Genomic DNA, 24,446 nt, shown 5'->3' on the forward strand with positions numbered 1-24,446 from the left:
CAGAACTCCTCAGAGTCAAGCTGTCTCTGGGATCCTGTGATTCTGGGATCCTGTGACCCTGGGCTTGTCAGAGCATCTGGGAGTGGAGTTTCCTCTGGGTGTTTTGGGAATGACTGCAGAGTTTGCACCCAAGGTCTGTTCAGGGCACCGGCCGGCCCAGACAGATCAGAAGCAACCCAAGCCACTGGGCTGGCAGAGTTCCTGTGTGCCTGGGTCCTGCTGGTCCCAGTTACTCCTGGTATTAGGACTGATGTTGTGTCCTCCTTACCTCTGATCCTGGGTGTGTTAGAGCGCCTGGGAGTGGAGCTTCCTCTGGGTGTTGTGGGACCGGACCACACCCTTATTTTTTAAAAGAAATGGGAACCATCTTTTGAGTGAATAGTACCATAAATTGACTACAATTTCAATTCCAGAGGACAACAGCTGTCTGAAAATATTAAATGGGAAACTGCAGAACTAGCTTTCTTTTTTTTTCTTCTTCTTTTTTTTTTTTTCTTTTTCTTTTTGGAGACAGGGTTTCTCTGTGTAGCCCTGGCTGTCCTGGAACTCATGTTGTAGATCAGGCTGGCCTCGAACTCAGAAATCCGCCTGCCTCTGCCTCCTAAGTGCTAGGACTAAAGGTGTGCGCCACCACTGCCCAGCAAGAAATAGCTTTCAAATGAAGCACTGTTGTGAGTAGGTGTCACTGTGCCTGCCAAGGGCACCATCGTTTTACACATGTATCCTCCCTGTATACTCTACTCACCAGTTAGTTTGTGTTGGTCTTGGTTTCTGCTCCACTGTTGGTAGAATGCCACAGTGTGTTCAAGTACCTTCCGTTTTAACTAATGAGCCTGCCCTGGCTAGTTTTATGTTAACTTGACACAAGCTAGAGTCATCTGAAAGGAGGGAGCCTCAATGGAGGAAATGCTCCCATAGGATCCAGCTGTAACACATTGTCTTAATGAGTGACTGATGTGGGAGGGCCCAGACCATTGTGGGTGGTGCCATCCCTAGGTTGGTGGTCCTGGGTGCTATAAGAAAGCAGGATGAACAAACCAATAAGCAGCACTCCTCTATGGCCTCTTCATCAGCCTCTGCCTCCAGGTTTCTGCCCTGTTTGGAGTTCCTGTCCTACTTCCTTCAGTGATGAACAGTATTGTGGACGTGTAAGCCAGATAAACCCTTCCCTCCCCAACGTACATTTTGGTCATGTTGTCTCTTCACAGCCATCGTGATCCTAAGTAAGATAGGGCCCAAAGCTCCAGTGTAGTGGTGGTGATGACTCAGATAAACTGAAAGGATGGTGAAAGTTGCTTCCTTAAGGGTGAAAAGCTGAAAGTTCTTAAAATGCACATGCTGACTGTTAACTTCATCCTGTGCCTAATTTAGAATTAAATCTCTTGTATGTGTGCGTAAGGTTTGGGTTTGGTGCTGTCTACATTTGGGAGCCTTGGAATGTGTCGTGTCTCCCCAGGGATAAGAAGAGACTGCTATTCAGTGGTATTAGATATTCCACAATAGATGTCCACAATTTCCTCATCTTCCAAAAAATGAAACTGTATTAAGCAACACCTTTTTCGTCTACTACCCTTCTTACCACCCTCAGATAACTGCTATTCTGCCTCTTGTTTTGTGAGTTTGGTTATTTAGATACCTCATGTACGTGAATTCATCAAAAATGCTTTGATTTTGATATTGTCTTATTTCACTTAGAATGCTCTCAGGGCTCATGAGTGTTGTGTGAGACAGAATTCCTTTGCTTTTTGATGCAGAGTGTTGTGGAAGTATAAGCCAGATAAACCCTTCCCTCCCCAACTTGCTTTTTGGTCATGTTGTCTCTTCATAGCAATTGTGATCCTAAGTAAGATAGGGCCCAAAGCTGTATTTGATGCAGAGACCCTGTCACTGTGTGAATATATGTTATTATTCATCTGTTGATAGACATTTGGGTTGTTTGTACCAAAATGTAAATAATGCTGCTATGTACACATATGTGATCTTTGAGATCCCCTTTCAATTCTTTTGAGTGTATAAATACGAGTAGGATTGCTAGATGATATGTAGTTCCATTTTTAACTTCCTAAAACCATCATTTTGTATAGATTTGCATGTATATGATGCTTGAATGAGAGTGCATATGGGGAAGTCAGAGGACAGTGTCTTTTATGGGTTCTGGAGATTGAACTCAAGTCACTACGCTGGCATGGCAAGCACCTTTTCCTCCTGAGCCATCTTGTCCCATTTTTAGCTCTGAGAAGTTGTTATAGTATTGTCATGGGGCTGACTCAGTTGCTCTTTCCATCAGCCATGTCCACCATCTGTCACCACCATGTTGTCAGGCTGCCTTCAGATCCCTGATTCTCCTTTTACCTCTCAGACATTGAGAATGGATTTTTGTTTTTTTAGAGTTGCTATTGTTTGGGTCAGATGACTTTGAATGTGGTTTAATATGTATTTCTGTCCCTCCACCTTTTAAAAGGCTTGTCAGTGATGTAACTGTCATTTGGTTACTCTTAAACCACATACTACTGGGCTGTGCTTGCACTGCCTTGAGTACCTGGATATTCCTGTACAATAAACAGGTCTCAGGAATCGTAAAACCAACTAACAAACATAGCAGGGAAGGAACTTCCCCTAGCTTGCCTTCTTTAACTTTATTCTCATGCAGTTTTGTATCGTGAGAAACAGAAGGTTGTTAAGGTCCACTGTCTGGGGCCGGAGAGATGGCTCAGCGGTTAAGAGCACTGACTGTTCTTCCAGAGGTCCTGAGATCAATTCCCAGCAACCACATGGTGGCTCATAACCATCTGTGATGGGATCCGATGCCCTCTTCTGGTGTGTTTGAAGACAGTGTACAGTGTACTCATATACATAAAATAAATGAATAAATATTTTTTTAAAAAGATCCACTGTCTGAAATGTGCACAGAGCTGCAATGTGCACAGTGCTGCTTAGAGCCTTGATGGTGACAGGCCTTTATCTTGTGCAGTCAGAGCTGTGACCTTTATGGTTATTTAATGAGGACCTTATTTGTCCACCAGTAGGTGCCAGCTGCTCTGTCGCCTTTTTATCTCTGTTGTCCACTGCTTGTCATTTCTTAAAAGAGAAAGTTTTCTGTGCAAGCTGTTTAAACCTGTATACTGACTCCTACGAGACAATAGGGCAGACTGAGCTTCACCACCTAGGAATGATGGCTGTGCTCAGTTTCAATTACACCAGTGACTGCCATTAACTTAGGAAACACTCACAATAAAATATTGTAACTCGAACATAAAGCTAGAATTTAAGTCTCACCTGCTGTAGACCAGAACTGTGGTGATTCTAGAAGTTACCTTCCCCGAAGATTAAAAATGGATAAGATTTGCTATGTCAGACAACACACACAAATTATACTGTAAACATAAGAATAAGAAATTAGAGCTTGCACAGTACTTTTTCTTGCAAACAACCTGGTTTCCCTGGACTTGATGCTTGTTGCTAATTAGAATTCTTAGGGTTTCTTCCTTGAAAACACAGTATTTATATCTAATATAATACAATATTCAAACAAAGAACTGAAGAGATAGCTAAGTCTATAAAGTGCTTGCTGTGTAAGCCTAAGGAGTTGTATTTGGATTCCCTAGTACTCAAGCTAGGAATGGTAACTCCACCAGTGGAGGACCAACAGAGACACCCGAATCCCTGGAGCCTATTGGCCAGCCAGTCTTTTCTGTCAGTGAGCTCCAGGTTCAGGGAGAGACCCTGTCTTGAAAAATAAGGTAAAAAATGACTAAGGAAGATTCCTCTGGCTTGCACATGCATGTACACACATGTACCGCCACACACATGAACACTCAACGTATGCAACACACACACACACACACACAGATACAAATACAATTTCTCTTACCCTTTCCGAGTGTAATCCATAAAATAGAAAACTACTTTGTAGTTGTTTTATGTGTGCTTGGTTGGTTTAGGTGTTTGCCCTGTAAAACAGTCCTCATTTATCATTTTCTTGTAGTATAGTGAGTCATAATTGTGGACAAGATTGACGGTCCCTTAAGACTTTAGCTAATCTGGCCAGCTGTCCAGGAATCAGGTGAGTTTCCCAGGCTGGAAGGAAGTGAGGAGAGGGCAGGTGTGAGCAGTGCTCAGCAGTCCAGTGGGACTGCACTTCCACCCACTTTAGGAAAAGTGAGACGTAGAAGCTGGCTCCTCTGTCCCTGGAAGGCTTGGGACTGACACAGGTAGCGCTCAGGCAACTGAACCACAGGATGCAAAAATAAATGAGCAATTTGAGTTGGAAAAACAAAACAAGACAGTTATTACTGACCTAATACTGGTTTCCAGTGTGTAAGGATCTCCTTAAAATTCTTAATGCAAAATTCATTTCAGTCTTTCTGTGACTAGCGTGTTTTCAAAAGGTGATTTTCTGCTTTGCCTTTAATTAAACCCTTATCTTTTAGCAGGTTTGTTTACACTGTTCTTAGCAGTATTTTGGGGTGTGAAAGTTGGCATTTATTTAGATGAGTTTTGAGTGTTGCTAATTTTTGACAATTCATAATTAAGTATTCTTCCATTTATTTGCTAGCATTTCTGTTGAATTTGTCTGACACCAATGCTGGCTATTTCCCTTTTGTTCAACTAATATAATCACACATTTTACCTTACTATGGACTGAGCTAGGTTAGGATGAAAGTAACCTATTCTGTATCGACTCTGTTTGAAAATTCAGTCTGTGACATATGGTGAAATGGGTATATGACTTCCTTTAGTGTTAAGAATTGTTAAGATGGCAATCTTGGCTAAGTTTCTCAGATGTAGTGTGCTTCAGTATCCTATCAGGGTAGTGTGCTTCAGTATCCTATCAGGGTAGTGTGCTTCAGTATCCTATCAGGAATGGAACTTTTGCAAATTCGCCAAATGGTCAGCTAGTCTTTGTCTCTGTCTCTGTGTCTCTCTTTTGGTGTGTTTATATCACTTTCTATGTTTCTATCTCTCTGCATTTATATTAGTGGTGCCACCCACTCTCTCTATTTCTTTGTTTCTGTCTCTGTCTCTGTCTCTCTGTCTCTCACTCTCTCTCTCTCTCTCTCTCTCTGTGTGTGTTTGTGTTTGTGAGTGGTCTTTTTTGATCAGAAGATTATTCAGGGCATTTGGTTTTTATAGTGAATAGTAGGTTTGTTAAAGATCCAAATCAGTCAAAAGTCTGCAACACGTTTTCCCCCTAACATTTTAGCCCTCATTTTACAGTGGCTTATTTCTTGTACTTTAAGATTGTTTTAATTTAAATTGCATTCGTAAATTGAGCATTTTAAAGTACCCATCTGGTAAATCTTTCTGAATACATCTAGATATGGTATTTATTAATTAAGAAAAAAAGAAAATAGATGTTTAAACTTAAAATCACAAGGCAAAACCAGTTACTTAGAAACATTTCAAGAGTTTAACTTTTTAATTATACTAATATGCAGGGTTTCTTAATCCAGGTATTTGGGAAGCCAAATATAGATCTGTTACTCAGCCTGACACAAAAGCTATAATCAGGCTTTCTCTCCTTTCTAATTCCAAGCAACTTACCAGGTCACAAAGCCAACACCACATATGTGTATTGTGAAGCTTTGACTCATCAAAGAAGGCTTTTTCAATTTTACCATCATTTCAGTTTGAGGCTATACTTCCTAAGCTTGCTTGTGGTTCTGCTTGACAGTAGCTGAGGTAGAATCTGATGACAACACACGGGACCTGCAGCTGCATAAATGCAGGATGCTCGATCAATTTAATGTGGTTTTATGCTCTTTGCCAGTAGTGACTTTGAGGCCATACCTTTTAGGTGGGCCTGTTCCCAAGCATACCTCCTTGGTGTTCAGGTTTCAAGCTATTTAATCCTCATATAGAATGGGTCTGTAGTCTCCAGGATAGGTGACTGACTTATTTCAATTAATCCATTGATTGCTTTATTAAGCTTAGAGTTCTTCTCTTTTTTTAAAAATTAGATTTATATATTTTTATTGTATGTGTATGAATGTTTTGCCTGTTTGTACATATACCCTATGTGTGTATTTTGTGTTCATGGAGGCCAGAAGCACCGTCAGATCCCCTGCAGCTGGAGTTATGGATGTCTCTTAACCACCATGTGGGTGCTAGGGACTTCTCTGCAAGTGCACCAAGTGCTCTTATGCTGTGCACCTCTCCAGCTCCTCTTCTACACAGAGTATAAACAGGGACTGTATTTGGGTCCCAACCATGACTTACTCACATCTCACACACAGAGTCATTTGATACCTTAGTTTGGATCATAGGCTTTTTTCTTTTCTTTTGCTGTGAACTTTGCAGTAGAAATGTAGTATCCACTTCACGGATGATTTTAAATTTTGTAGTAGTCATAGTAAGTGATTTTCAATAATTTTTTTTTAACCAGTACAATTCAATTGTTATTTCCACCTGCAATCAATATAAGAATTGACATGTTATATATTCTTTTCATTAGTCTTAACTAAGTCCTATTTCAGGTATTCAGTAGCCACATGTGTGGCCTCTGTTTTGGGCAGTGGAATCCTTTACCTTTGCATCTCAGGATTGGTATAATTGCTTTGTGTATGACTTAATTATTTTAGGGACAGATTTATAGAATGGAGTAAAATGTAAACTATTCTAAAATGCATATATTTCCTTTCTCTTAAAGGCCCTTCCTTCTTCGATGATTATAGTAGCAGTTTATTGTCCCGTGGTAGCTGCTGTTTTCATTGTTCTGAAGATGGTCAACTATCGACTACACAGAGCACTTGATGCTGGAGAAATTGTAGATAGGAGTGCAAATGAGTTCACAGATCAGCGAGCCAAAACTGAGCAAGGCAACTGTTCAACAAGGAGGAAGGACAGCAATGGTCCAAGGTAAGAGACCAACATGCTGGCCATGTAGATGTGATTGACAGTGTGAGTATTATATCCAGGGTGAGGAGATGAGTGTGGGACGTGGGTGACAGTATGTATGCAGGGATATGTTTGCTCTCCTGCCCCTGAAATTTGTGTTCTCTTCTGAAGGTTTTGAAGCAGTGTTAGTCTTCCACTGTGTGTGCATTGACAACTGTAAGTTGTCATGTCAGAAGGAAGGCAGGAACTAGCATGTTTGGAAGACTTATCACTAAGCAACTTAGGACACCAATGCTACTTCATGAAGGTTACACCGAGGTGCAGGACACAGGGACCATAACTGAGAGAAAGTTGTGCATGGCTTATAAATCTCAGCTTCACAACAGTTCACACATGCAGAAGCCAGACAAGGTGGCATGGAACCTGTAACCTTAGCAGAAGGAAGCAGGAAAATCACATGTTCCAAGCTGCCCTAGGCCTGTGGAAACTCTCTGAGGAAAAAGAAAGAAAAAATGTATATAATACTAAAATGTATATATAGCCTAAGCAAATTTTATATTTGATATAATCTGCATTTCCCACACAATCTGTTGTAAATATCTTTCAATTTTCTATTCTCCCAAGTATCCCTCCGTTGCTTAGTTACACTGTAGCATGTTTCCTTGGCTCTACTAACTTCGTGTTTTTGACAGAGGGATCTAGTTTATCTATATGGCCAAAAGTTTCTTGAGTTTTTATATAGTAATGCACACCACTAATGTGAATCTCATAGACAGCTCTTGTGTGGACAGAATGTGTATAAGTGTCTTTGGTCCTTGAAATGAAACTGCCACCATCATAATACACAGCTGTGGGACTGAGTAAGAACACCCAATAACCCAGCCTCAAGCTGGAGTCTGCTTCTCGCAAACTCAGCCTGACATGAGTGATTTCAGGTTGTAATGTAAGGACAATACAGTAAAAGTGTCGCTCCTCCATCCACATCATCTCTGTATGCCTCTCACTCATTAGTTTATACCATTAGTTATAGCCTTAGTTTGTACCTTTCCCCTCACCCATTATACACTTACTTCATTGGTTTATTGAGCAAGCATTTTACTTTTGTAATAATTTTGCTCATTTTGGTAATCACAAACTGCCATTATTTTCTTTAAACATCCATTTGCATCTGCAGGCTTCTTAAAGTTGGGGGCCTTGCTTTTCCTGTAAACTGATCTCAGCTCTTAAATTACTGTTTGGTACTGACAGTTACTCAGTAAATATTTGAAGTAGTAAAAGCATTTTACTATGATATTTTTAATAACATAAACTACATTGTATAGATGTATTATAATTTAACTTCTGTTTTTTTAAAAGAAATTATTTATTCACTTCTTGTATGCGTATGTGCCTGTGCACCATGTGCCTGCATGGTGCCCTTGGAAGATGAAGGCATCAGTTCTCTGGAACTGGAATTACAGGTAGTTGTGAGCTGCCATGTGGATGCTGGGAACCAAATCTGGGTTCTCTGCAAGAGCAGCTGGTGCTCTTACCTGCTGAGCTGTCTTTCCAGCCTCCTATTTTTAGTTACATTACTATTTCAAATTTAAATTTTATTGTGAGAAAGATCCCCATGGTGCTTATTTTAAATTATTATAGTTTTAATCTTAACTTATCAGAAGTATAACTACTGGAAAGTGTGCTGGCCCGTGCAGTGTGCAGCAGAGATCCCTCCTCTGTCTACAGAGTGGTATGTCCCGTTTGCATGTCCTGCTGCTCGTCTTCTCGTGATTCCTGGCAACACCTAATACAGTGTAAATGACATGTATGGGTTATTATATTGTATAGGGAATAATAAGAAAAATATCTATACATATTTAGTGTAGACATTTTTTTTCTCTTTCTAAACACTTATGATCTACAACTGGGTAAATCACTGGATTTGGAGCGTGCATATGTCCAAATTAAGTGTACCTATGTCAAGTTCTGTGCCTTATTTTCTGCACACATGCACACGCATGCATGTGCGCGCGCGCACACACACACCCACACATACACACACACTGCTGTATTTATCATTGTAGTCCATAAAAGGCCTAATAGTTAGTAATATGAATCCTTCTCAATGTTTTTTACCCTCACTATTACTTTGGTTATTCTGATGTACATATTTCATTTTTTGGTGATGTATACTTGCTTATTCTCAAATATTTTCCATCGGAATTTTGATGATAATTGTATTAAGTTTTTAGAAACTAAATCTTTGAAATAGCAAATATGCAAGAATGTAGAAGATATTTTATTTTTTACCATAGAAAATTTTAAACTTGAAACTACACATTTCTTCAGTTTATTACTTCTGTATAAAGGGAAGACCAGCATGAGGGCCATTAGTTCAGCATACAGAGTATACACTCTGAAACTTAGAACGTGTAAAGCCACACCCTGCACAGGTAAGCTGCAGACTGTGACTGCTGACTAAGCTGGGCTTTGTATCATTTCTGATTGTGTTGTCAGGTGATGAGGCAAATAGATGTTTCACTTTATAGTCTCATGGAGAATAGAGAACATGTGAGTTGGGTTATGTGCACCACCAGGAGCACCCTGGCACATGGAGTGTCCCTGGCACCAGGAGCCACACTGAAATTGTACTGTCTCTGCTTATAAGCAGTATGTGTTAATGCTTCTGTTGATCACATTTACATTTTCCTTTATTTTAAAGAGCCTACTCTGGAAATGTGTATGTCAGAGTGTATCAAATAGAAGGATAATTTGGAGACTAATATTTAGGTCAGTATGTAATCACTCACTGCACAGCTTAGAACAGAGAGCAGTGTGTAGCCACGGAAAAGCTCAACCATGGTTTCCTGTTTCTTTTTTTTTTTAAAGATTTATTTATTTATTTTATACATGTGAGGTACACTGTCATTGTAGCTGTCTTCAGACACACCAGAAGAGGGCATTGGATCTCATTACAGATGGTTGTGAGCTACCATGTGGTTGCTGGGAATTGAACTCAGGACCTCTGGAAGAGCAGTCAGTGTTCTTAACCACTGAGCTATCTCTCCAGCCTTGGTTTCCTATTTCATTCACGCTTTCAGGACTGAACATTCCTCTGACATTTTTTTTTAATATTTATTTACTTGTTATTATTAAATGTAAGTATACTGTAGCTATCTTCAGATACTCCAGAAGAGGGTGACAGATGGTTGTGAGCCACCACATGGTTGCTGGGATTTGAACTCAGGACCTTCACAAGAGCAGTTGGTGCTCTTAACTGCTGAGCCATCTCTCCAGCCCCTATTTCCCTGACTTTTGTATGAAGATTTCTGTACCTTCTGTTTTCATCATGTTGTTCCCTGCACCATAGATGCAGGAGCTATGATGTAGAAGTATCCATTGAGGCTGGGCTTCTGAGGATCACTTGATCTCTGCATTGTGTCCAGTTGTGGTTTTCTGTTGTGGTTTCTATTTCTCTATAAAGAGAAACTTATTTGATCAGGGATGGTAACTATACTCACACCTGAAGATTTGGAGCTAGGAACCACAAATGAGAGAGAACATGCATGTGTTTATCTTTCTGGGTCTGAGTTTTCTCATTCAAGATGATCTTTTCATCCATTAGTTATATATTTCATGATTTCATTTTTCTTTGTAACTGAATTTATTGTTCATGTACCTCATTTTTATTATCCATTCATTGGTTGACGGACATTGGATTGTTGTATCTCCTAGCTGCCATTGTTATTAGAGCATCAGTGACCATGTTTGAGCAAGGATCTGGGGACTTGGATATTGTATCTTTTGCGCATATTTGAGGAAGTGCATAGTTGACTCATAGGGGAGATGTACTTCTAGTGTTTTGAGGCGTTTCCTTTTTTACAGCATGACTGGAGATTTCTGCTATAGGCTTTTGTTTGTGCATCTCCTTTTTTCACTCTCCCACTAGTGAGTCTCACATTCTGTTCTGAAAGAAGGAAACAGTCAGGACCACATAAAGTTTCTATCTAGAGCCAGCCATTGTGTGTGGTATCTTAGGGCACTCAGTTTATTGTATGAGTGAGTGTCTCCTGGACCCTATGGTTTTCAGTGCCCTCTTTTGTGTGGCAGAGCAATTCAAAACTTTTTAAATCTTATATTAAAGAGTTAGAATCTTTAATGCTTATATTGTATTTTTAAGCTGTTATAAGAGGAAGTTGATAAATTGAATTTAAGAATTTGAATGCTAATACTCTGGAGATGACTGCATTTTCTGTTTTTCCTGGCAGTAATGCTTGTTAATGCTATGAACCAAAGCTCTATTTAATCTATATGAAGCTGGATTTCAGCTAAGGTTTCTAAGAGAGAGCTACTCTGCTTAGGGACATATTGTGTGTGTGTGTGTTTTAAATATATTCCTATTTTTATAGGCACAGTTATAATCTAGAGTACAGTTATAAACTTAGTATTATGAGAGTGTTAGGGTGTTTTTAACCAGATCCTGAGTCTCAGTAGTTGATATGATACTAAGGACCCAAAACCTAGTTTGTGACACCTCCTCTAATTCATATTAAACAACTTGTGCTTCTCTGACTTTTTAAACAGATGGGAAACTAAGGCACAGAGGTAGAGGTTTCCTGACTTTGGTTCATTCTTACTGCAGTAAACCACTGTGCTTCTAGAACAGTTGTAAACTGCCATGCTTGACAGGGCTTGTGCTCACTTCTCCATTGCTAATAGGGCAAGCTTTATGTGTGCTAAACAGGACTTAGGGTTGCAGAGGCCAGACTGATAGACATTTTATCAGAGGACTTTTAAAATAAGGGTGGTGGTGTTCATTTGTTCCTTCCTTCCTTCCTTCCTTCCTTCCTTTTTTCTTTTTTCCTCTTTAGCTTTGTCTACTTTTGTTTCTTGAATTTGTCCTTTCTCACCCCTCTGTACTGACTAGGGACAAGTCAGTGTTTGTTCTAGATCATGGTTCCTCATCTGGGAGTGATTCTGGCCCCTGGGCACCTGACAGTTGTATGAGAGTTTCCAGTTTTCACAACTAGGGTGTGCTGCTTGGCATCATTTGTAGGGAAATAAAGGACCAGAGATGCTGCCAGCCATTGTGCACAGGCCAGTCCCTGCAGTCATGAATTACAGAGCCTCAAGTGTAGACACGGATGGAGTGAAGAAACCTGCTCTAAGTAGTAGTGAGGAATCAAGTCAGAAGGAACCTGGAGGTGAAAGGCAGCACAGTTTCTTAGAAAGAATGTGTGTGGCTTTAAGTTTAAGCTTTGCAGACCTAGCATTCAAACATACTTGCCTCAAGTGTATGGCGAATAAAGAACAGATTCTCTCCTACACTGTGACTCCCTAGGGCAACAGTTTTAGCTTGTTTACTTTGAGACCTCTTGATAGAGTTTGCATCTTGTAATATTTCACTTTTTTATTTGTAAAGCAAGAATAGTAGTACTTAACACATTTTAAGGAAGTTTTCATCAGAAACACAAACAAATCAAGTACTTGTATGACTGGGATACAATCACTCAGATTATGACCACTTGGGTTTTTGTTTTTGTTTTATCAGAAAAAGTATATGAAAGTGAACAAGATTGTCTTGTCTATGACTAAACAAATATCTGTCCATATGGTGATATATTATTTGGTTACAAACATATATGAGGTATTGCATGCTACAATGTGGTTGGCTCTTGAATAATGTTGTTATGTTATGTTATGTTATGTTATGTTATGTTATGTTATGGGAAGGAGGCCATTTCAAGCCATTACGTGCTTCATATGATCTGAAATGCCCGGGTGGGCACATCCGTAGAGATAGAAAGGTCAGTGTGTGCTAGTGTAGGAGGATGGTAGGAAAAATAGAGAAGAGCAGCAGGTAAAGTGTTTGTTTTGAAGTGATAAAAGTATTCCAGAATTGAGTATGATGATGACTTCATAACTTTATGAATATGCAGAAACATTGAATTACACAGGTATGTTCTGTGGTATATAAATAAAGCCAGTGTATTTACACACACAATAGAGGCACACAAAGCAGGATGAAGGGCTTTCACCCTTCCTCTGGCATAGTGTTTTGTCCTTTATCATCACTTTGCCCTGCATCTTTTGGTACCTGTGGGTCTGACTGACAGGGTCCGTTCTAGTAACACGGCTAGGTGTTTCCCATACAGATTCAGTGTGATGATAGCTACACATAACATACTCCTCTTGATGTAGCCTGTATTGCTGCTATGAGTTAATGCTGAGCAGCTAACAAACTGGAACAGATCTCCTCTCACCGGGGGTATTAATAGACTTACTTGGCCATGAACTTGGTGGCGAGTTTCTAAGATGCTGCATTTATGCAAGTTAGAAAGGTATTTCTTAGTGGCCTAACTTCACTAAGCTAATCATAGTTTGAGTTTTATTGCTGTGAAGAGACACCATGACCATAGCAGTTTTTATAAAAGAAAACATTTAATTGGGGGAAGGCGTACAGTTTCAGCGGTTTAGTCCATTATCGTCATGGGAGGAGGCATGGTAGCGTGCAGGCAGACATACATGGTGCTGGAGGAGCTGAGAGGGTTTTTTTTTTTAAATTCACTTTATGTCCCTATCATATGTCCCTTCTCCCTCTCTTTCAAGTCCCACCCTTACAAATCTTCCCCCATTGCCATCTCCCCTTCTCCTGAGAGAAGGGGAACCCCCTTTGGGTACCACCCCACCTTGGGACATCTAGTCCCACCAAGTCTAGGCACATCCTCTCCCACTGCGGCCCAAACAGGCAGTTCAAGTAGGGGAAGGGGATCCTGTAGCAGGGGGCAGAGGCCGAGACATCCCCTGTTCTACGTGTCAGGGAAACCACACGAACACCAAGCTGCACATTTGCTACAAATGTGCAGGGGTTCTGGATTCAATTCCTGAATGTTGGACCCAGGTGGTGGCCACTGTCATCCTGGCCTCAATGTGTGTAGTAGCTCTAGGCTTTAAAGTCTACCAGATGTGCTGGAGAGATGGCTCAGCAGCTAAGATCACTGGCTGTTCTTCCAGAGGATTCAGGTTTAGTTCCCAGCATTCATGTGGCAGCTCACAACACGTGTAATTCCAGGTGATACAATGCCTTCTGGTCTCCGAAGACTATAGGCACAATCATGCTGCACAGACATGCGCACAGGTGCAACATTCACAACCATAAAATTAAGGTTAAAAAAAAAAGATAAACAGATAACAGAGAAAATTTTTTAAACCATGGGACTCCTGGCCTGATTCATACTAGTCTGAACTGAGCTAATTGACTTCTCTAGAACTACTTACTCTCGTTGTCCAGAACTGGGCTATATTGAGGGTACAGTCCTGTGTTTTGGAGTCAACATAATCTAAATCTTGTGAGAATTTGGGGTGAGGTGATTAGATTACTGGAACAATTTGGGGGATTGGATAAGGTGGTGAATGGCAAGGCTCTAAACGAGAACAAGTAATTCCCCCTTGGCCTTTGGTTTTCTAAGACTGTTGTTATTATATAGCATCACTTTATAGTCAGGCTTTTAGCTCACTAAACACAAATCTTTGCTTTCCATTTTGTTTTGGTTTTGCTTATTTTTTCTCTTTTTTTCTTTATTTACTTATTTTTAATTTTTATTTATGTTTTTGAGGCAGTCTCAACATAGCCCTGGGTGTTCTAGAACTCAGTATATAGACCAGACTGACCACTAATTCACAGTGATCCACATGCCTCTGCCTCTAAACTGAGATAAAGGCATGTGCCACTATGCCCAGCAACAAACATAAATCAAAAAGCACAGGTTTCTAGTTCTTTCACCACTTAGTATCCCAAGTAAGTTCCCTTTACTTATAAAACCACAGCTGATGAGTCTTCCCTGGCATCTTTATCTTTGTGTGTGTCATACAGTTAGTTCGGTAGGTCTCGGCAGCTTCAGCTAGCATGATATCTGACTGCTTTCAATTGGCCTCTTTCCCTGGCTCTTGGGAATCCAATGGCGGCCGCTTCTTTGCAGTGGTGGTTTTATGGCATGGGCCATCAACTGCTCATGCCCTGTAATTAAGGCCAGTCTCTCCTTTGGATTTTATGTGGACAGCTTGTGATAGAAGTTAAGTTTTGAGTATGTCCACACTGGTGCGGTTATTAGATGGTTCCAACTCCCAACTTTACAAACTAATCCTCTCTCTGTGTTTACTCTGAAAAAACAGGACCTCTGTTGGGTGCAGTGGTGCATGCAAGTTTGAGGCCAGCTGGAATAGACAGAACTGTGTAGAGACACTGTTTCAAAGACAACAAAAAAGAAAAAAAACAGAACCTCTTGGTTTTATAGAAAACAAGATAGAACCCAAACAAAGGAGATCATCAGTGATAGTTGATGACAGTTGCTCTCTTTCTCCCATTTTCCTGCACAGTGATCCTGGTGGAGGGATTGAGATGTCAGAATTCATTCGAGAGGCCACACCTCCAGTTGGCTGCAGTTCAAGAAATTCTTATGCTGGTCTAGACCCAAGCAATCAGGTAGGAGTGTACTACTATGCTGTACCTCATTTCCTCTTTCTGGTGTTAGTGCTAGCCAGAAAGCATACTTAAGAGCTGTCCGTCATGGCCCTCTCCCCCCCCCCTGATGACATTTTTGATTAATGTATACCATCTATATTCGTTATTCTTTTTAAGTTTTTTTAATTTGATTTATATGGGTATTTGTATGCCATGTATGTGCCTAGTACCTGTAGAGATGGGAAGAGGGCATCAGATCCCCTGAAACTGGACTTAACAGTTGTGTGCCACCATGAGGTGCTGGGAATCAAACCCAGCTCCTTTGTGCAAGTATTGCAGCTCTGAAGGGGAAGGCTTGCCCTATAGAAGTGTCATAGCTCTGCTATGAGAGGTTACCTGGTAGTCAGGAGCCAAAGGAATGCCACAAAGCCACACTATATAACAAACCTCACACAAGAGCCACACTATGTAACAAACCTCACACAAGGTATTTATTGCGAGAGTTGGGAAAGACCCAGGATGGTTGCTGCCACTATGTGGGCAAGAAGCAGCAGAGAACTGAACCGAAGGCAGGGTTTATATAGGGTTTTTTGGGGCTGGGTAGGGGTTGGGGTGGGAGGGTGCTCAGGGTAGAGATTTTCAGGGTGAAGATTGGTGGGACTTCAAGTCCTGAGCTTGGGGCACGCACAGGGATTGGTGGGATTCTGTTTTCTTGGTCCTGGGCTTGGGGTTGGGATCAAGCCATGTCAGGGTGTTCTCTCCCTGGTCCTTTTTCACTACACTGTGGAAAGGCAGAGACCCTACTGAGCCAGCCCTTAATTGTTATTTCTTACTATTCACATTGCTAATACATACTTGCTAAATGGTCACCACATGCTCTCCTACAGTTACGTTTGATCAAACAGCTGTGACTCCCTTAGGAATTTAGCTCACCTGCTTCATCCTCCTCACCCTTCCCAGTCCATATTGGGAACAAGATGTCTGCATGGTTTAAACATAAAAATAACATCTCAAATCTTAGTGATGAAATGCTAATGGTAATGCTAGAAGTAGAAGCCTACCACTAACAGTTATAATGTACAACAAAAGTAATGTTGTATTACTTTTATTCTTGGAGTCTAGCTCTGCAGGTATTTCCATAGACAAGGCTGTGCCTGCCGTATGTCTAACCCCAACTCTGCCCCCTGCTCTCATTTGTCCTGAGCATGCCTGCACCAGGCCAGGTCCTCGGAAGTACTTTCCCAGGTGCTTTCCCAGCAGCTCCCCTAAGTGAAGTAAACTTTGAAAGGAGCTTGTCATGTAGGGCTTGTGGGGTTTCATGGTCACTTTGTCTGTCCTTCCACTTTGAAGGAAACAGCTGATTTTCATCAGAGTTTAGTGGAGAACTCACTTCCTAAATCTCCTTCCTGCCTCGCCTCCCTGCTGTCACAATAGTTCCTCTTGTCCTGTTATATAGCCCATAGGTTGAAATCACATCTCTTCCTCCTCCTCTCATGGCCCAGTGAGAGACCTAGTTTTGATTCCTGCCCTACTTTAGCTCTTCTTGAACCCACCCCCAAATCCTCAGGAGTTTCAGCTTTGATGGTGTTGACCCTTTTTGCAGACAGTGCACTTTTACTGCAGCTTAGTTTCTGACGTGTGGTGAGTTATAAAGCTCTAGAGTAGTCTTTCCACTCTGTCATATGCTGCCTGTGCACGCCTGGCTTTCAGTTTCTGGTTGCTAATGACCTTTATGTGAATGGATAGTAATGTTTTACAGATAGAATTGAATTCAACCCCTCACTTAGTATTAGCCTGGGTCTCTGGACGCTCTCTTAGTATTCACACAGCATCCTGATATCGATAGTGGAACACTAAGAATAATAGCATGAAAACACGAGTTTGTGAACCAGAATCTCCAATAGGCTCTTGTTTTATAATACATGTTTATAGATTTGCTCCAAGTTTAAGTGACAGTTTTTGTTGTGAAACTGTTGTGCATTATAGAACAAAGAGGGTGTTAAAAAGTTAAGCTCTTTCCACCCTCCATGGAATGGGGAAATTTGGTATAACAAAACAGACAAAAAATCCAGAACCAACTATTCAGACAAGTCTGTGTTTCCGTGATAATGAGAGTGGTACCTTAAAGTTTCAGGGTGCACTAATGCTCTGCTTCCCAGCTTCTTGTTCTTGGTTGTCTTCATGCATGCCACAGTTTCTTTCCATAGAACAACTGAGTCCTTAATCACTGTGACCATCGTAACGGTCCTGCTTAACCCACCTGTATTACAAATGCAGGCAGCAGCAGGTTAGCCCTGGGAGTTCATCCTACATTTCTGCTAGCGTTTGGAAAACCATACTTAATTTATTATTATTTTTTAAATTTTAATTTCAGAAGGACAATTCAAAGGACATAGCAGATATCAGTCACCTTTGGATACCTGCCCTTGGTGTCATTACAGATCTGTAGTATCTGTAACTATTTGGTCTAGGATCGAGACTTGGTCAAGGATGGTGACTTAGTCCTACTGTCGTAGAGATTGTAACCTGAGTAACCATTGTCACTGTTTTACAGAATATTCTTAAAATATTTTTGCATCTAATCTAAGCACATACTGTAGACAGTCATGCTTTTCTTCAGTGGTACTTCTTAAATTAAAACAGGAACTACTTTCCTCCTTGGTGTTTTATACTGTTTATAGTGTGTAATGTTTATGACGTCTTATTTTTTACCTTTTAGAGAAGCTGAAGTGAAGAATGTGATTTCGGGCATTTATATCTGCATTGAATGCATCTGATATATATGGACACTCTCTTTCTTATTTCTTGTGTTGCTCCCAGACATGTTGTCATGATTGTCTAGGTGGAGTTACCATGCCTTCCCTTCAGCTTCTTCTAACCTGCTCCTTCCCACTCTTGTTCCCTTCTACCTTAGTCATTTCTCCTTACTCCCCCCCATCTGTACTCCCCCCTGGTCTTCACTCCCCCTGGCCTGTACTCCCCTCTGATCTGCACTCCCCCCGGCCTGTATCCCCCACCTGGTCTGCACTCCCCACTGGTCTACACTGCCTCCTGGCCTGTACTTCCCCCCTTCTGTTTGTCTCTTGTCTTTAAAAAATGTAGTGCTTGTAAGTATTTGAGGTAACTATTTGGTCTAGGATCATGACTCAGTCATGGATGGTGACTTACTCTTACTGTCTAAGAGATTGTGACCCAAATAACCATTGTCATGTGATCTGTTACTTAGGAACTAATACAACATCTTTTCACAAAGTCATAGTTGCCTTCAAAATGGCTTAGAAAAAGGGCTGATTTGAGAGGAAGAATAATTAATTCCAGCTAGAGAGAAAGGCAGGGCTCAATTGTAGGATGTGGCCTTGCCTGACATCCCCAGTTCTTGCTGGATCTTTACTATGGTGCTTACCATAGGGAAAAACACAGGACTGTTTATATAAACCATTTAAATGAAAAACTTCACTTCTAGCTGGGTGGTGGTGGGGCATGCCTTTAATCCCAGCCCTTGGGAGGCAGAGGCAGGCGGATTTCTGAGTTCGAGGACAGCCAGGGCTATACAGAGAAACCCTGTCTTGAAAAACCAAAAAAAAAACAAAAAACAAAACAAAACAAAAAAGAAAAACTTCAATTCTAAGTGTAGGAGTTACCACCATTTTCCCTTATTTTTTCTTTTAACTTTTACAAAATTTAGCAAATAAGGGTTAAAGAAGAAAATTAAACCTTTCATGATGTCATACATCATGAAAAACGTTTAAAGATAGTGAAGTCACTATGCATCCTCTCTTTGTTGGTTGTGTCACAGATGTCATAAGCTCTTCTGCAGTGACGTTTCTGTAATTTGTATTATTAATTATCTGTTGTACACCGATGTTAAGATTCTTTGATTTTGGAGAGGGCTTGATGGAGAAAGCATTAAGAATCAATATTTCTGGGATCTAGTAAGACCTCGTTCACCAGCAGACAGTACATTACTCACCCAAGAGGGATTTAGAGAAATGGGATTGGTGTGTGCTGTGTGGGTCTGGAGGCTGTGTGGGTCTGCCAGGTGTGCTGCCTGGCATTGTGTCTGTCCACTAGGCTTGTCCATGAGGCCCTGGGGTGAGCAGAGCAGCTGAGTTGTGATGCTGTGAGGGAGTTAGGAAGTAGGCAGTATGGGGCAGAGGCTTCTCCAGGCACACAAAGTCTCCGTCTGGACCTTTGAGAGGCATTTCCCTTAGATCCAGTCATCAGAACTACTAGGTCCTGTAGCCCCTCTAGATGGTGCTGGGTCCACTTCTCATAAATCAGAAGACAGAGCCACATCTGTACAAAGTGGGAAGCTTGGCCAAGAGGGAAGAGGGAAACATTGGAGGACTATGAACAAATAACTAAAACTCACATTCAAATAGTTTGTTTTCTCTAAGTTTATATTCCCAGAAGAGTATCTATTAAGTGGTGTTTGTATTTGCTTGTTTAAAAGTTTGATTTAAGAAGTCACTATGTGTTTATATTTCTAGTAGACAAATCATATTTTTTCCAGTAGCTTACCTACCTGTTTAGTAGGTATTTTAAGAATGGAATGTTGCTGTTAAAAAATTAGGGGTGTATTCTTTTAGTATTATTACTTTTGGAAATAGTTTCTCAGAGTAAAGCCAGGCTGGTTTCAAACTTGAAATCTTCCCACGTCAGCCTCCCATGTGCTAGAATTCCAGGCTGGCAACACCACGCCTTGCAACTGTTTTCTTTCAGGGGCCGTATAGTGAGTGCCTGAGGGTGTATTTAAAGCAGATGTTAAGAAATCCTGAGAGAATCAAGCTTAGCAAACAGCCCTAAAATGTTACAAAACTTAGTGTGTGTGCATTTTAGGTGTTGTGAGCCTGTGCATGAGTATGTGCATACAAGTGGCTGGCCAGGGAATTGTAGAGATCTGCCTTTCCACCCACCCAGTGATGGGCTGCGGAGGCCACCGCTGCTCTACTGGGTGCTTGAGACCTGGAGTCAGATCCTCCTGCTTGCAGAGCAGCCATTCGCTGACAGCGCTCCCTGCAGCCCTGCTAAACTTAGCTTTTATTGGTAACATGGAGTTCATGTTTTTGTTTTTGTTTTCATTGACAAGTTCTTATACACCATAGCATGTATCTCCAGTGTCTTTACTTTGGCGATAGCAGTTAATGGCCTTGCAGGTTAATTTAGCCTCTCCTGCTCTGTGAGTGGTACATTCACCCATCTTCTGAGCTTGTCTCTTGTATACTTGTGGCTACAGTGACTTTATGGGGGGGGGGGTGTTGAGGAAAATAAGTACTGTATGATTTAAGTTTTATTTGCCATGCTGAATTTGAGAAACTGTCTTGAGTCCATTGAAACAGACTTCCTGGAAGAGTTTCTGCAGCTTGCTGGGTTAGTTGACAGAATCATGCTGTATTTTGTTTTCTTTGTGTATTTGTGGAATTTGTAATATTTATTTATATGGTTGTATAAATGATGTGTGTAACATTTAGGAAAATGTTAGGCCATCTTGAATATAAACTTTAAAGGCTCAGTTTCAATTATAGTTTGTGCTAAGAATTCCTTTTTTTGATTTTTATTATTTTTAAATGTTCTAACCAGCAATAAAAAAGTTCTTCATGTCTTAGAACTAAGAATAGTAAGACTTTATGTTGTACTCTGTGTCATGTTAATATATTTTTTTCCCCTCAAACTTTGTTGTTTTCCACCCTAAGAATTCTTATGTTTATTTCCCACAGACTCAGTGTGTGGCTTTGCTTCTGGATTATAACACAAACATGCCATGATGTAATGTAAATGATGATAATAACTCCTCAGTGCAAGCTGCTTGAGGTGGCAGGTGTTTGGCCCCAGGGGCTCCATCAGTCTTTAGTATACAGAGGGCTTATCAGCATGTGCTGCAGCATGCAGCTGTGTGCCTCTGATAGAATGTACCCAACAGGTGGCTTTAATATTGATGAAGATGACTGATAGCATGCCAGAGAAGATGATTTTGATAGTCTATGGCTTGGATTAGTGGTGACTTATGGCTGGTGTGTTATTTCATTGTTTTTTTTTTTTTTGTCTTGCTTTCAGATTGGATCTGGATCATCACGACTTGGAACAGCAGCAACTATTAAAGGTAGCCTTACTGAGCACTGGCTGACTATCCATTCCTTTCTCTTAAAGGCAGCATTCTATTAGAATGAACTTTTTAAATACATCAGGGCATAACATGGTCTTATTAAATTGCCCAATTTAAATTGTGTTATCCTTTCACAATTTAAGTATCTCAGAAATATTTAAACATTTGTATTATTTATAAGTTTTGATTTATTAGAAACCTTTGGCATAGGGGATATCTTTTCCTAAGTATGGGTACAGCTTGTAAAAAACTAATTTGCTGTGCAAGTTTTAAATGTGATCATAATTGAAATATTAAAAGAGAATTATTTTTCTTTCTGTATATTTCTCTAAAATAAATATATAGTTTTACTGTATAGTGCTATAGTTTCTAACCTTCCTGGGGAAGGACATTTCCCTCATTTCAGTTTTGTTATAAAATAATTGACATTTCTTTTTAGAATCTGTTTTTTTAAAAAGCTAACACAAACTGTCCCATATTCCTTGTATTCTGTGGTATATGTTATGTTGTTAGGTCACATTTTTACGCTCTCCCATGGTCCGTCCTACTTAGTAGGACAGTAAGTACATTCAGCACATAGTGAGTAGTTGCTGGTGTCCAGTGTCTGACTTGCTTTAGGTGACAGACCCCCCCCCCCACGCATTTCTATCCCTTCTCTGCTGTGCCTTTGCTTCAGTGTCATGCCCTCATGTGTTTGTCTACATTGTAGGAGACACGGACACTGCTAAGACCTCTGATGACATAAGTTTAAGTCTGGGCCAGAGCTCTAGTCTTTGTAAAGAAGGAAGTGAAGAACAAGGTAAGCAGTGCACTGCAGTGACGTTCTACCTGGGACTGCGTGGCCATGTGAGGAGCACCTTACACACATTTAACACAAGTATTTGTTTGGTAATTTTCTACACAACCTGTTGCTCTATACCTCTGGCAGATCTCTAACTCACTGTGTAGCTCAGACTGGCCTCAAACTCTTAGGTGATCCTCCTGCCTCTGCCCCTAAATGCTGGATTACAGGCATCAGCCACCATGCCTAGCTGTAATGTGGTCACTTGTAGGAAACAATAAAACAACTTGCTAGAGTAGTGGTAATGGAGCATTGTGAGTACTTTTACCATACTGAGTTAAGTTAGACTAAGCAGAGAAAGACATTTTATGAACATGTGCTCCAGGGTGTGAGATGGCAGGTGAGTGTCTACTATTTCTTTAGTTTCCCTTTAACTTTTTGATGTTTCACCCAACTCGATTTTTCTTCTTCCTCCACTTCTTTTTGAGACAGACAGCCAACCACTCTCTATATGTAGTGTTGGCTGGCCTGGAACTTCTGTGTAGACCAAGTTTGCCTCAGGCTCATAGAGCCTAACTCCTCCACCTCCTGAATGCTAGGATTGAAGGCATGTGCCTTTCTCCCAGTCTCACCCTCACCAAACTTCATTATTTCTTCCTCTTCCTCTTCTTCTTTTAAGATTTATTTATTTTATACATGTGAGTACACTGTAGCTGTCTTCAGACACACCATAAGAGGACATCAGTTCTCATTACAGGTAGTTGTGATCCACCATGTGCTTGCTGGGAATTGAACTCAGGACCTCTGGAAGAGCAGTCAGTGCTTTTAACTGCTGAGCCATCTCTCCAGCCTCCAAACTTCATTTCTTATAGACATATTCTACTTATTCTGTTGCTGGTACTTGAAATTATCTTGTCATTGTTAAATTGCTTTTGAGGGTCCCCTCCCCTCCCCCAGGCCTCTAAACAAACTACGTGGTATGGATTTCATTTTCTTTTAAATTAAAGGTAAATCAGTTACTTTTCATATTTAAGTATTCATCTCCATAATGTATACCATTGTTATGTCTTGACAACCAGGTCATAGTCTTAGAGTACTGAGCCTGCTTGCATTTAGGAGTCATGTATCTCATTATCTTATTGTCTATCTAAAAAGCACCAGGCAAGGGTTTTGTTGTTTTTGTTCTATGATAATCTGGCAGGTTGAGATTTATACACATACAACTCTACCATTGTAGCCAGCTTAGATACTGTCTGGACTTCACTTGGCATAGACTGTTGTCTAGTTTAGGAGTGAGTCCACATGCTATTTTTGCAAAGGCCTAGGTAGCCCTGCAGCTCATCTGTCCCCTCTGTTCCCAGCTCTGTTGTTATGGAGGGGAAGGATCCCTAAACGACTTGGAAGTGTGTGGACATGGTTGTGCCACACTGACATGAGTCCTTCACAAACATGGCCAGCCTGTATCCCACAGGTCTTGGTTTTTTGTGTCTCCTCTTGTCGTTGGCTGTGTTCATGTGCATTTACCCAGGTCTCACTTCAGGCTGGTGTTATGTCACCATTATGACTTTAAAAGGAGTTTCAGGAAACTCACCCACAGTCACAGCTAAATTCAAACTACTATACTACTTTAAAATAGTATAAAAAATACTGTTTGTGGATGTTGGTGTGTGGATGTGAGTGTGAGTATGGGAGAGAGAGAGAGAGAGAGAGGGAGGGAGGGAGGGAGGGAGGGAGGACACTGAACACAAGAATAGCAATCACTATTAGTGCAGGAGCCATCTCCCTAGTCTCTCAAATAGTTTTTAACTTGGCTTTTATCTGTTCTTATTATATACATGGCACTGTTTTAAGTATTGTGGATTAATCAGTGAATTGTACCTCTCAGGCTTGTACAGTCTCATATGGACTTGTGAATCAGTTATAAGAGTAAACAGATGGAGACTAGGAAGTATAGTAATCTTAAACAGAGTGGCTTTTTACCCTCAGCAAAGGCTAAAGAGAGCCCCTTCTCTGAATCGGGCAGCAGACGTGAGAGTGAAGTTTGAGCACATCTGCCAGGCTGGAAACCAGTGTGTGTGGGTTGTGCAGTGCCTCAGAGGTCATTTCAGAGATGCTTGTTCTGATTCCTAGGAAGATGAACTGTCATTGTGGCGCTGACTCTGAAACTTTATCAGAGGAGTGGATGCTGAAGTGGGGAGGTCATTTAGAGGGCCATTGGAAACTGAGGGAAGTAAGACGACATAGTCTGTTCACATTCTCTCTCTCTCTCTCTCTCTCTCTCTCTC

General features: G+C 40.8%; 1 protein-coding gene across 7 annotated transcripts in view; it reads left to right on the top strand.

Annotated features, from left to right (window-relative positions):
* Positions 1-24,446, top strand: part of Pcnx1 (pecanex 1) — a 150,317-nt gene that overhangs the window by 30,895 nt on the left and 94,976 nt on the right. For all 7 annotated transcript variants that reach the window (XM_031356333.1, XM_031356338.1, XM_031356335.1 and 4 more), the window contains exons 2-5: positions 6,650-6,858; positions 15,193-15,298; positions 21,332-21,377; positions 22,090-22,179. In XM_031356333.1, coding sequence (XP_031212193.1) covers positions 6,650-6,858; positions 15,193-15,298; positions 21,332-21,377; positions 22,090-22,179 — 451 coding nt within the window. The remainder of the gene's footprint in view (positions 1-6,649; positions 6,859-15,192; positions 15,299-21,331; positions 21,378-22,089; positions 22,180-24,446) is intronic.

This window comes from Mastomys coucha, unplaced genomic scaffold (genome assembly GCF_008632895.1).
Source record: "Mastomys coucha isolate ucsf_1 unplaced genomic scaffold, UCSF_Mcou_1 pScaffold6, whole genome shotgun sequence".
NCBI classification, from domain to species: Eukaryota; Metazoa; Chordata; class Mammalia; order Rodentia; family Muridae; genus Mastomys; species Mastomys coucha.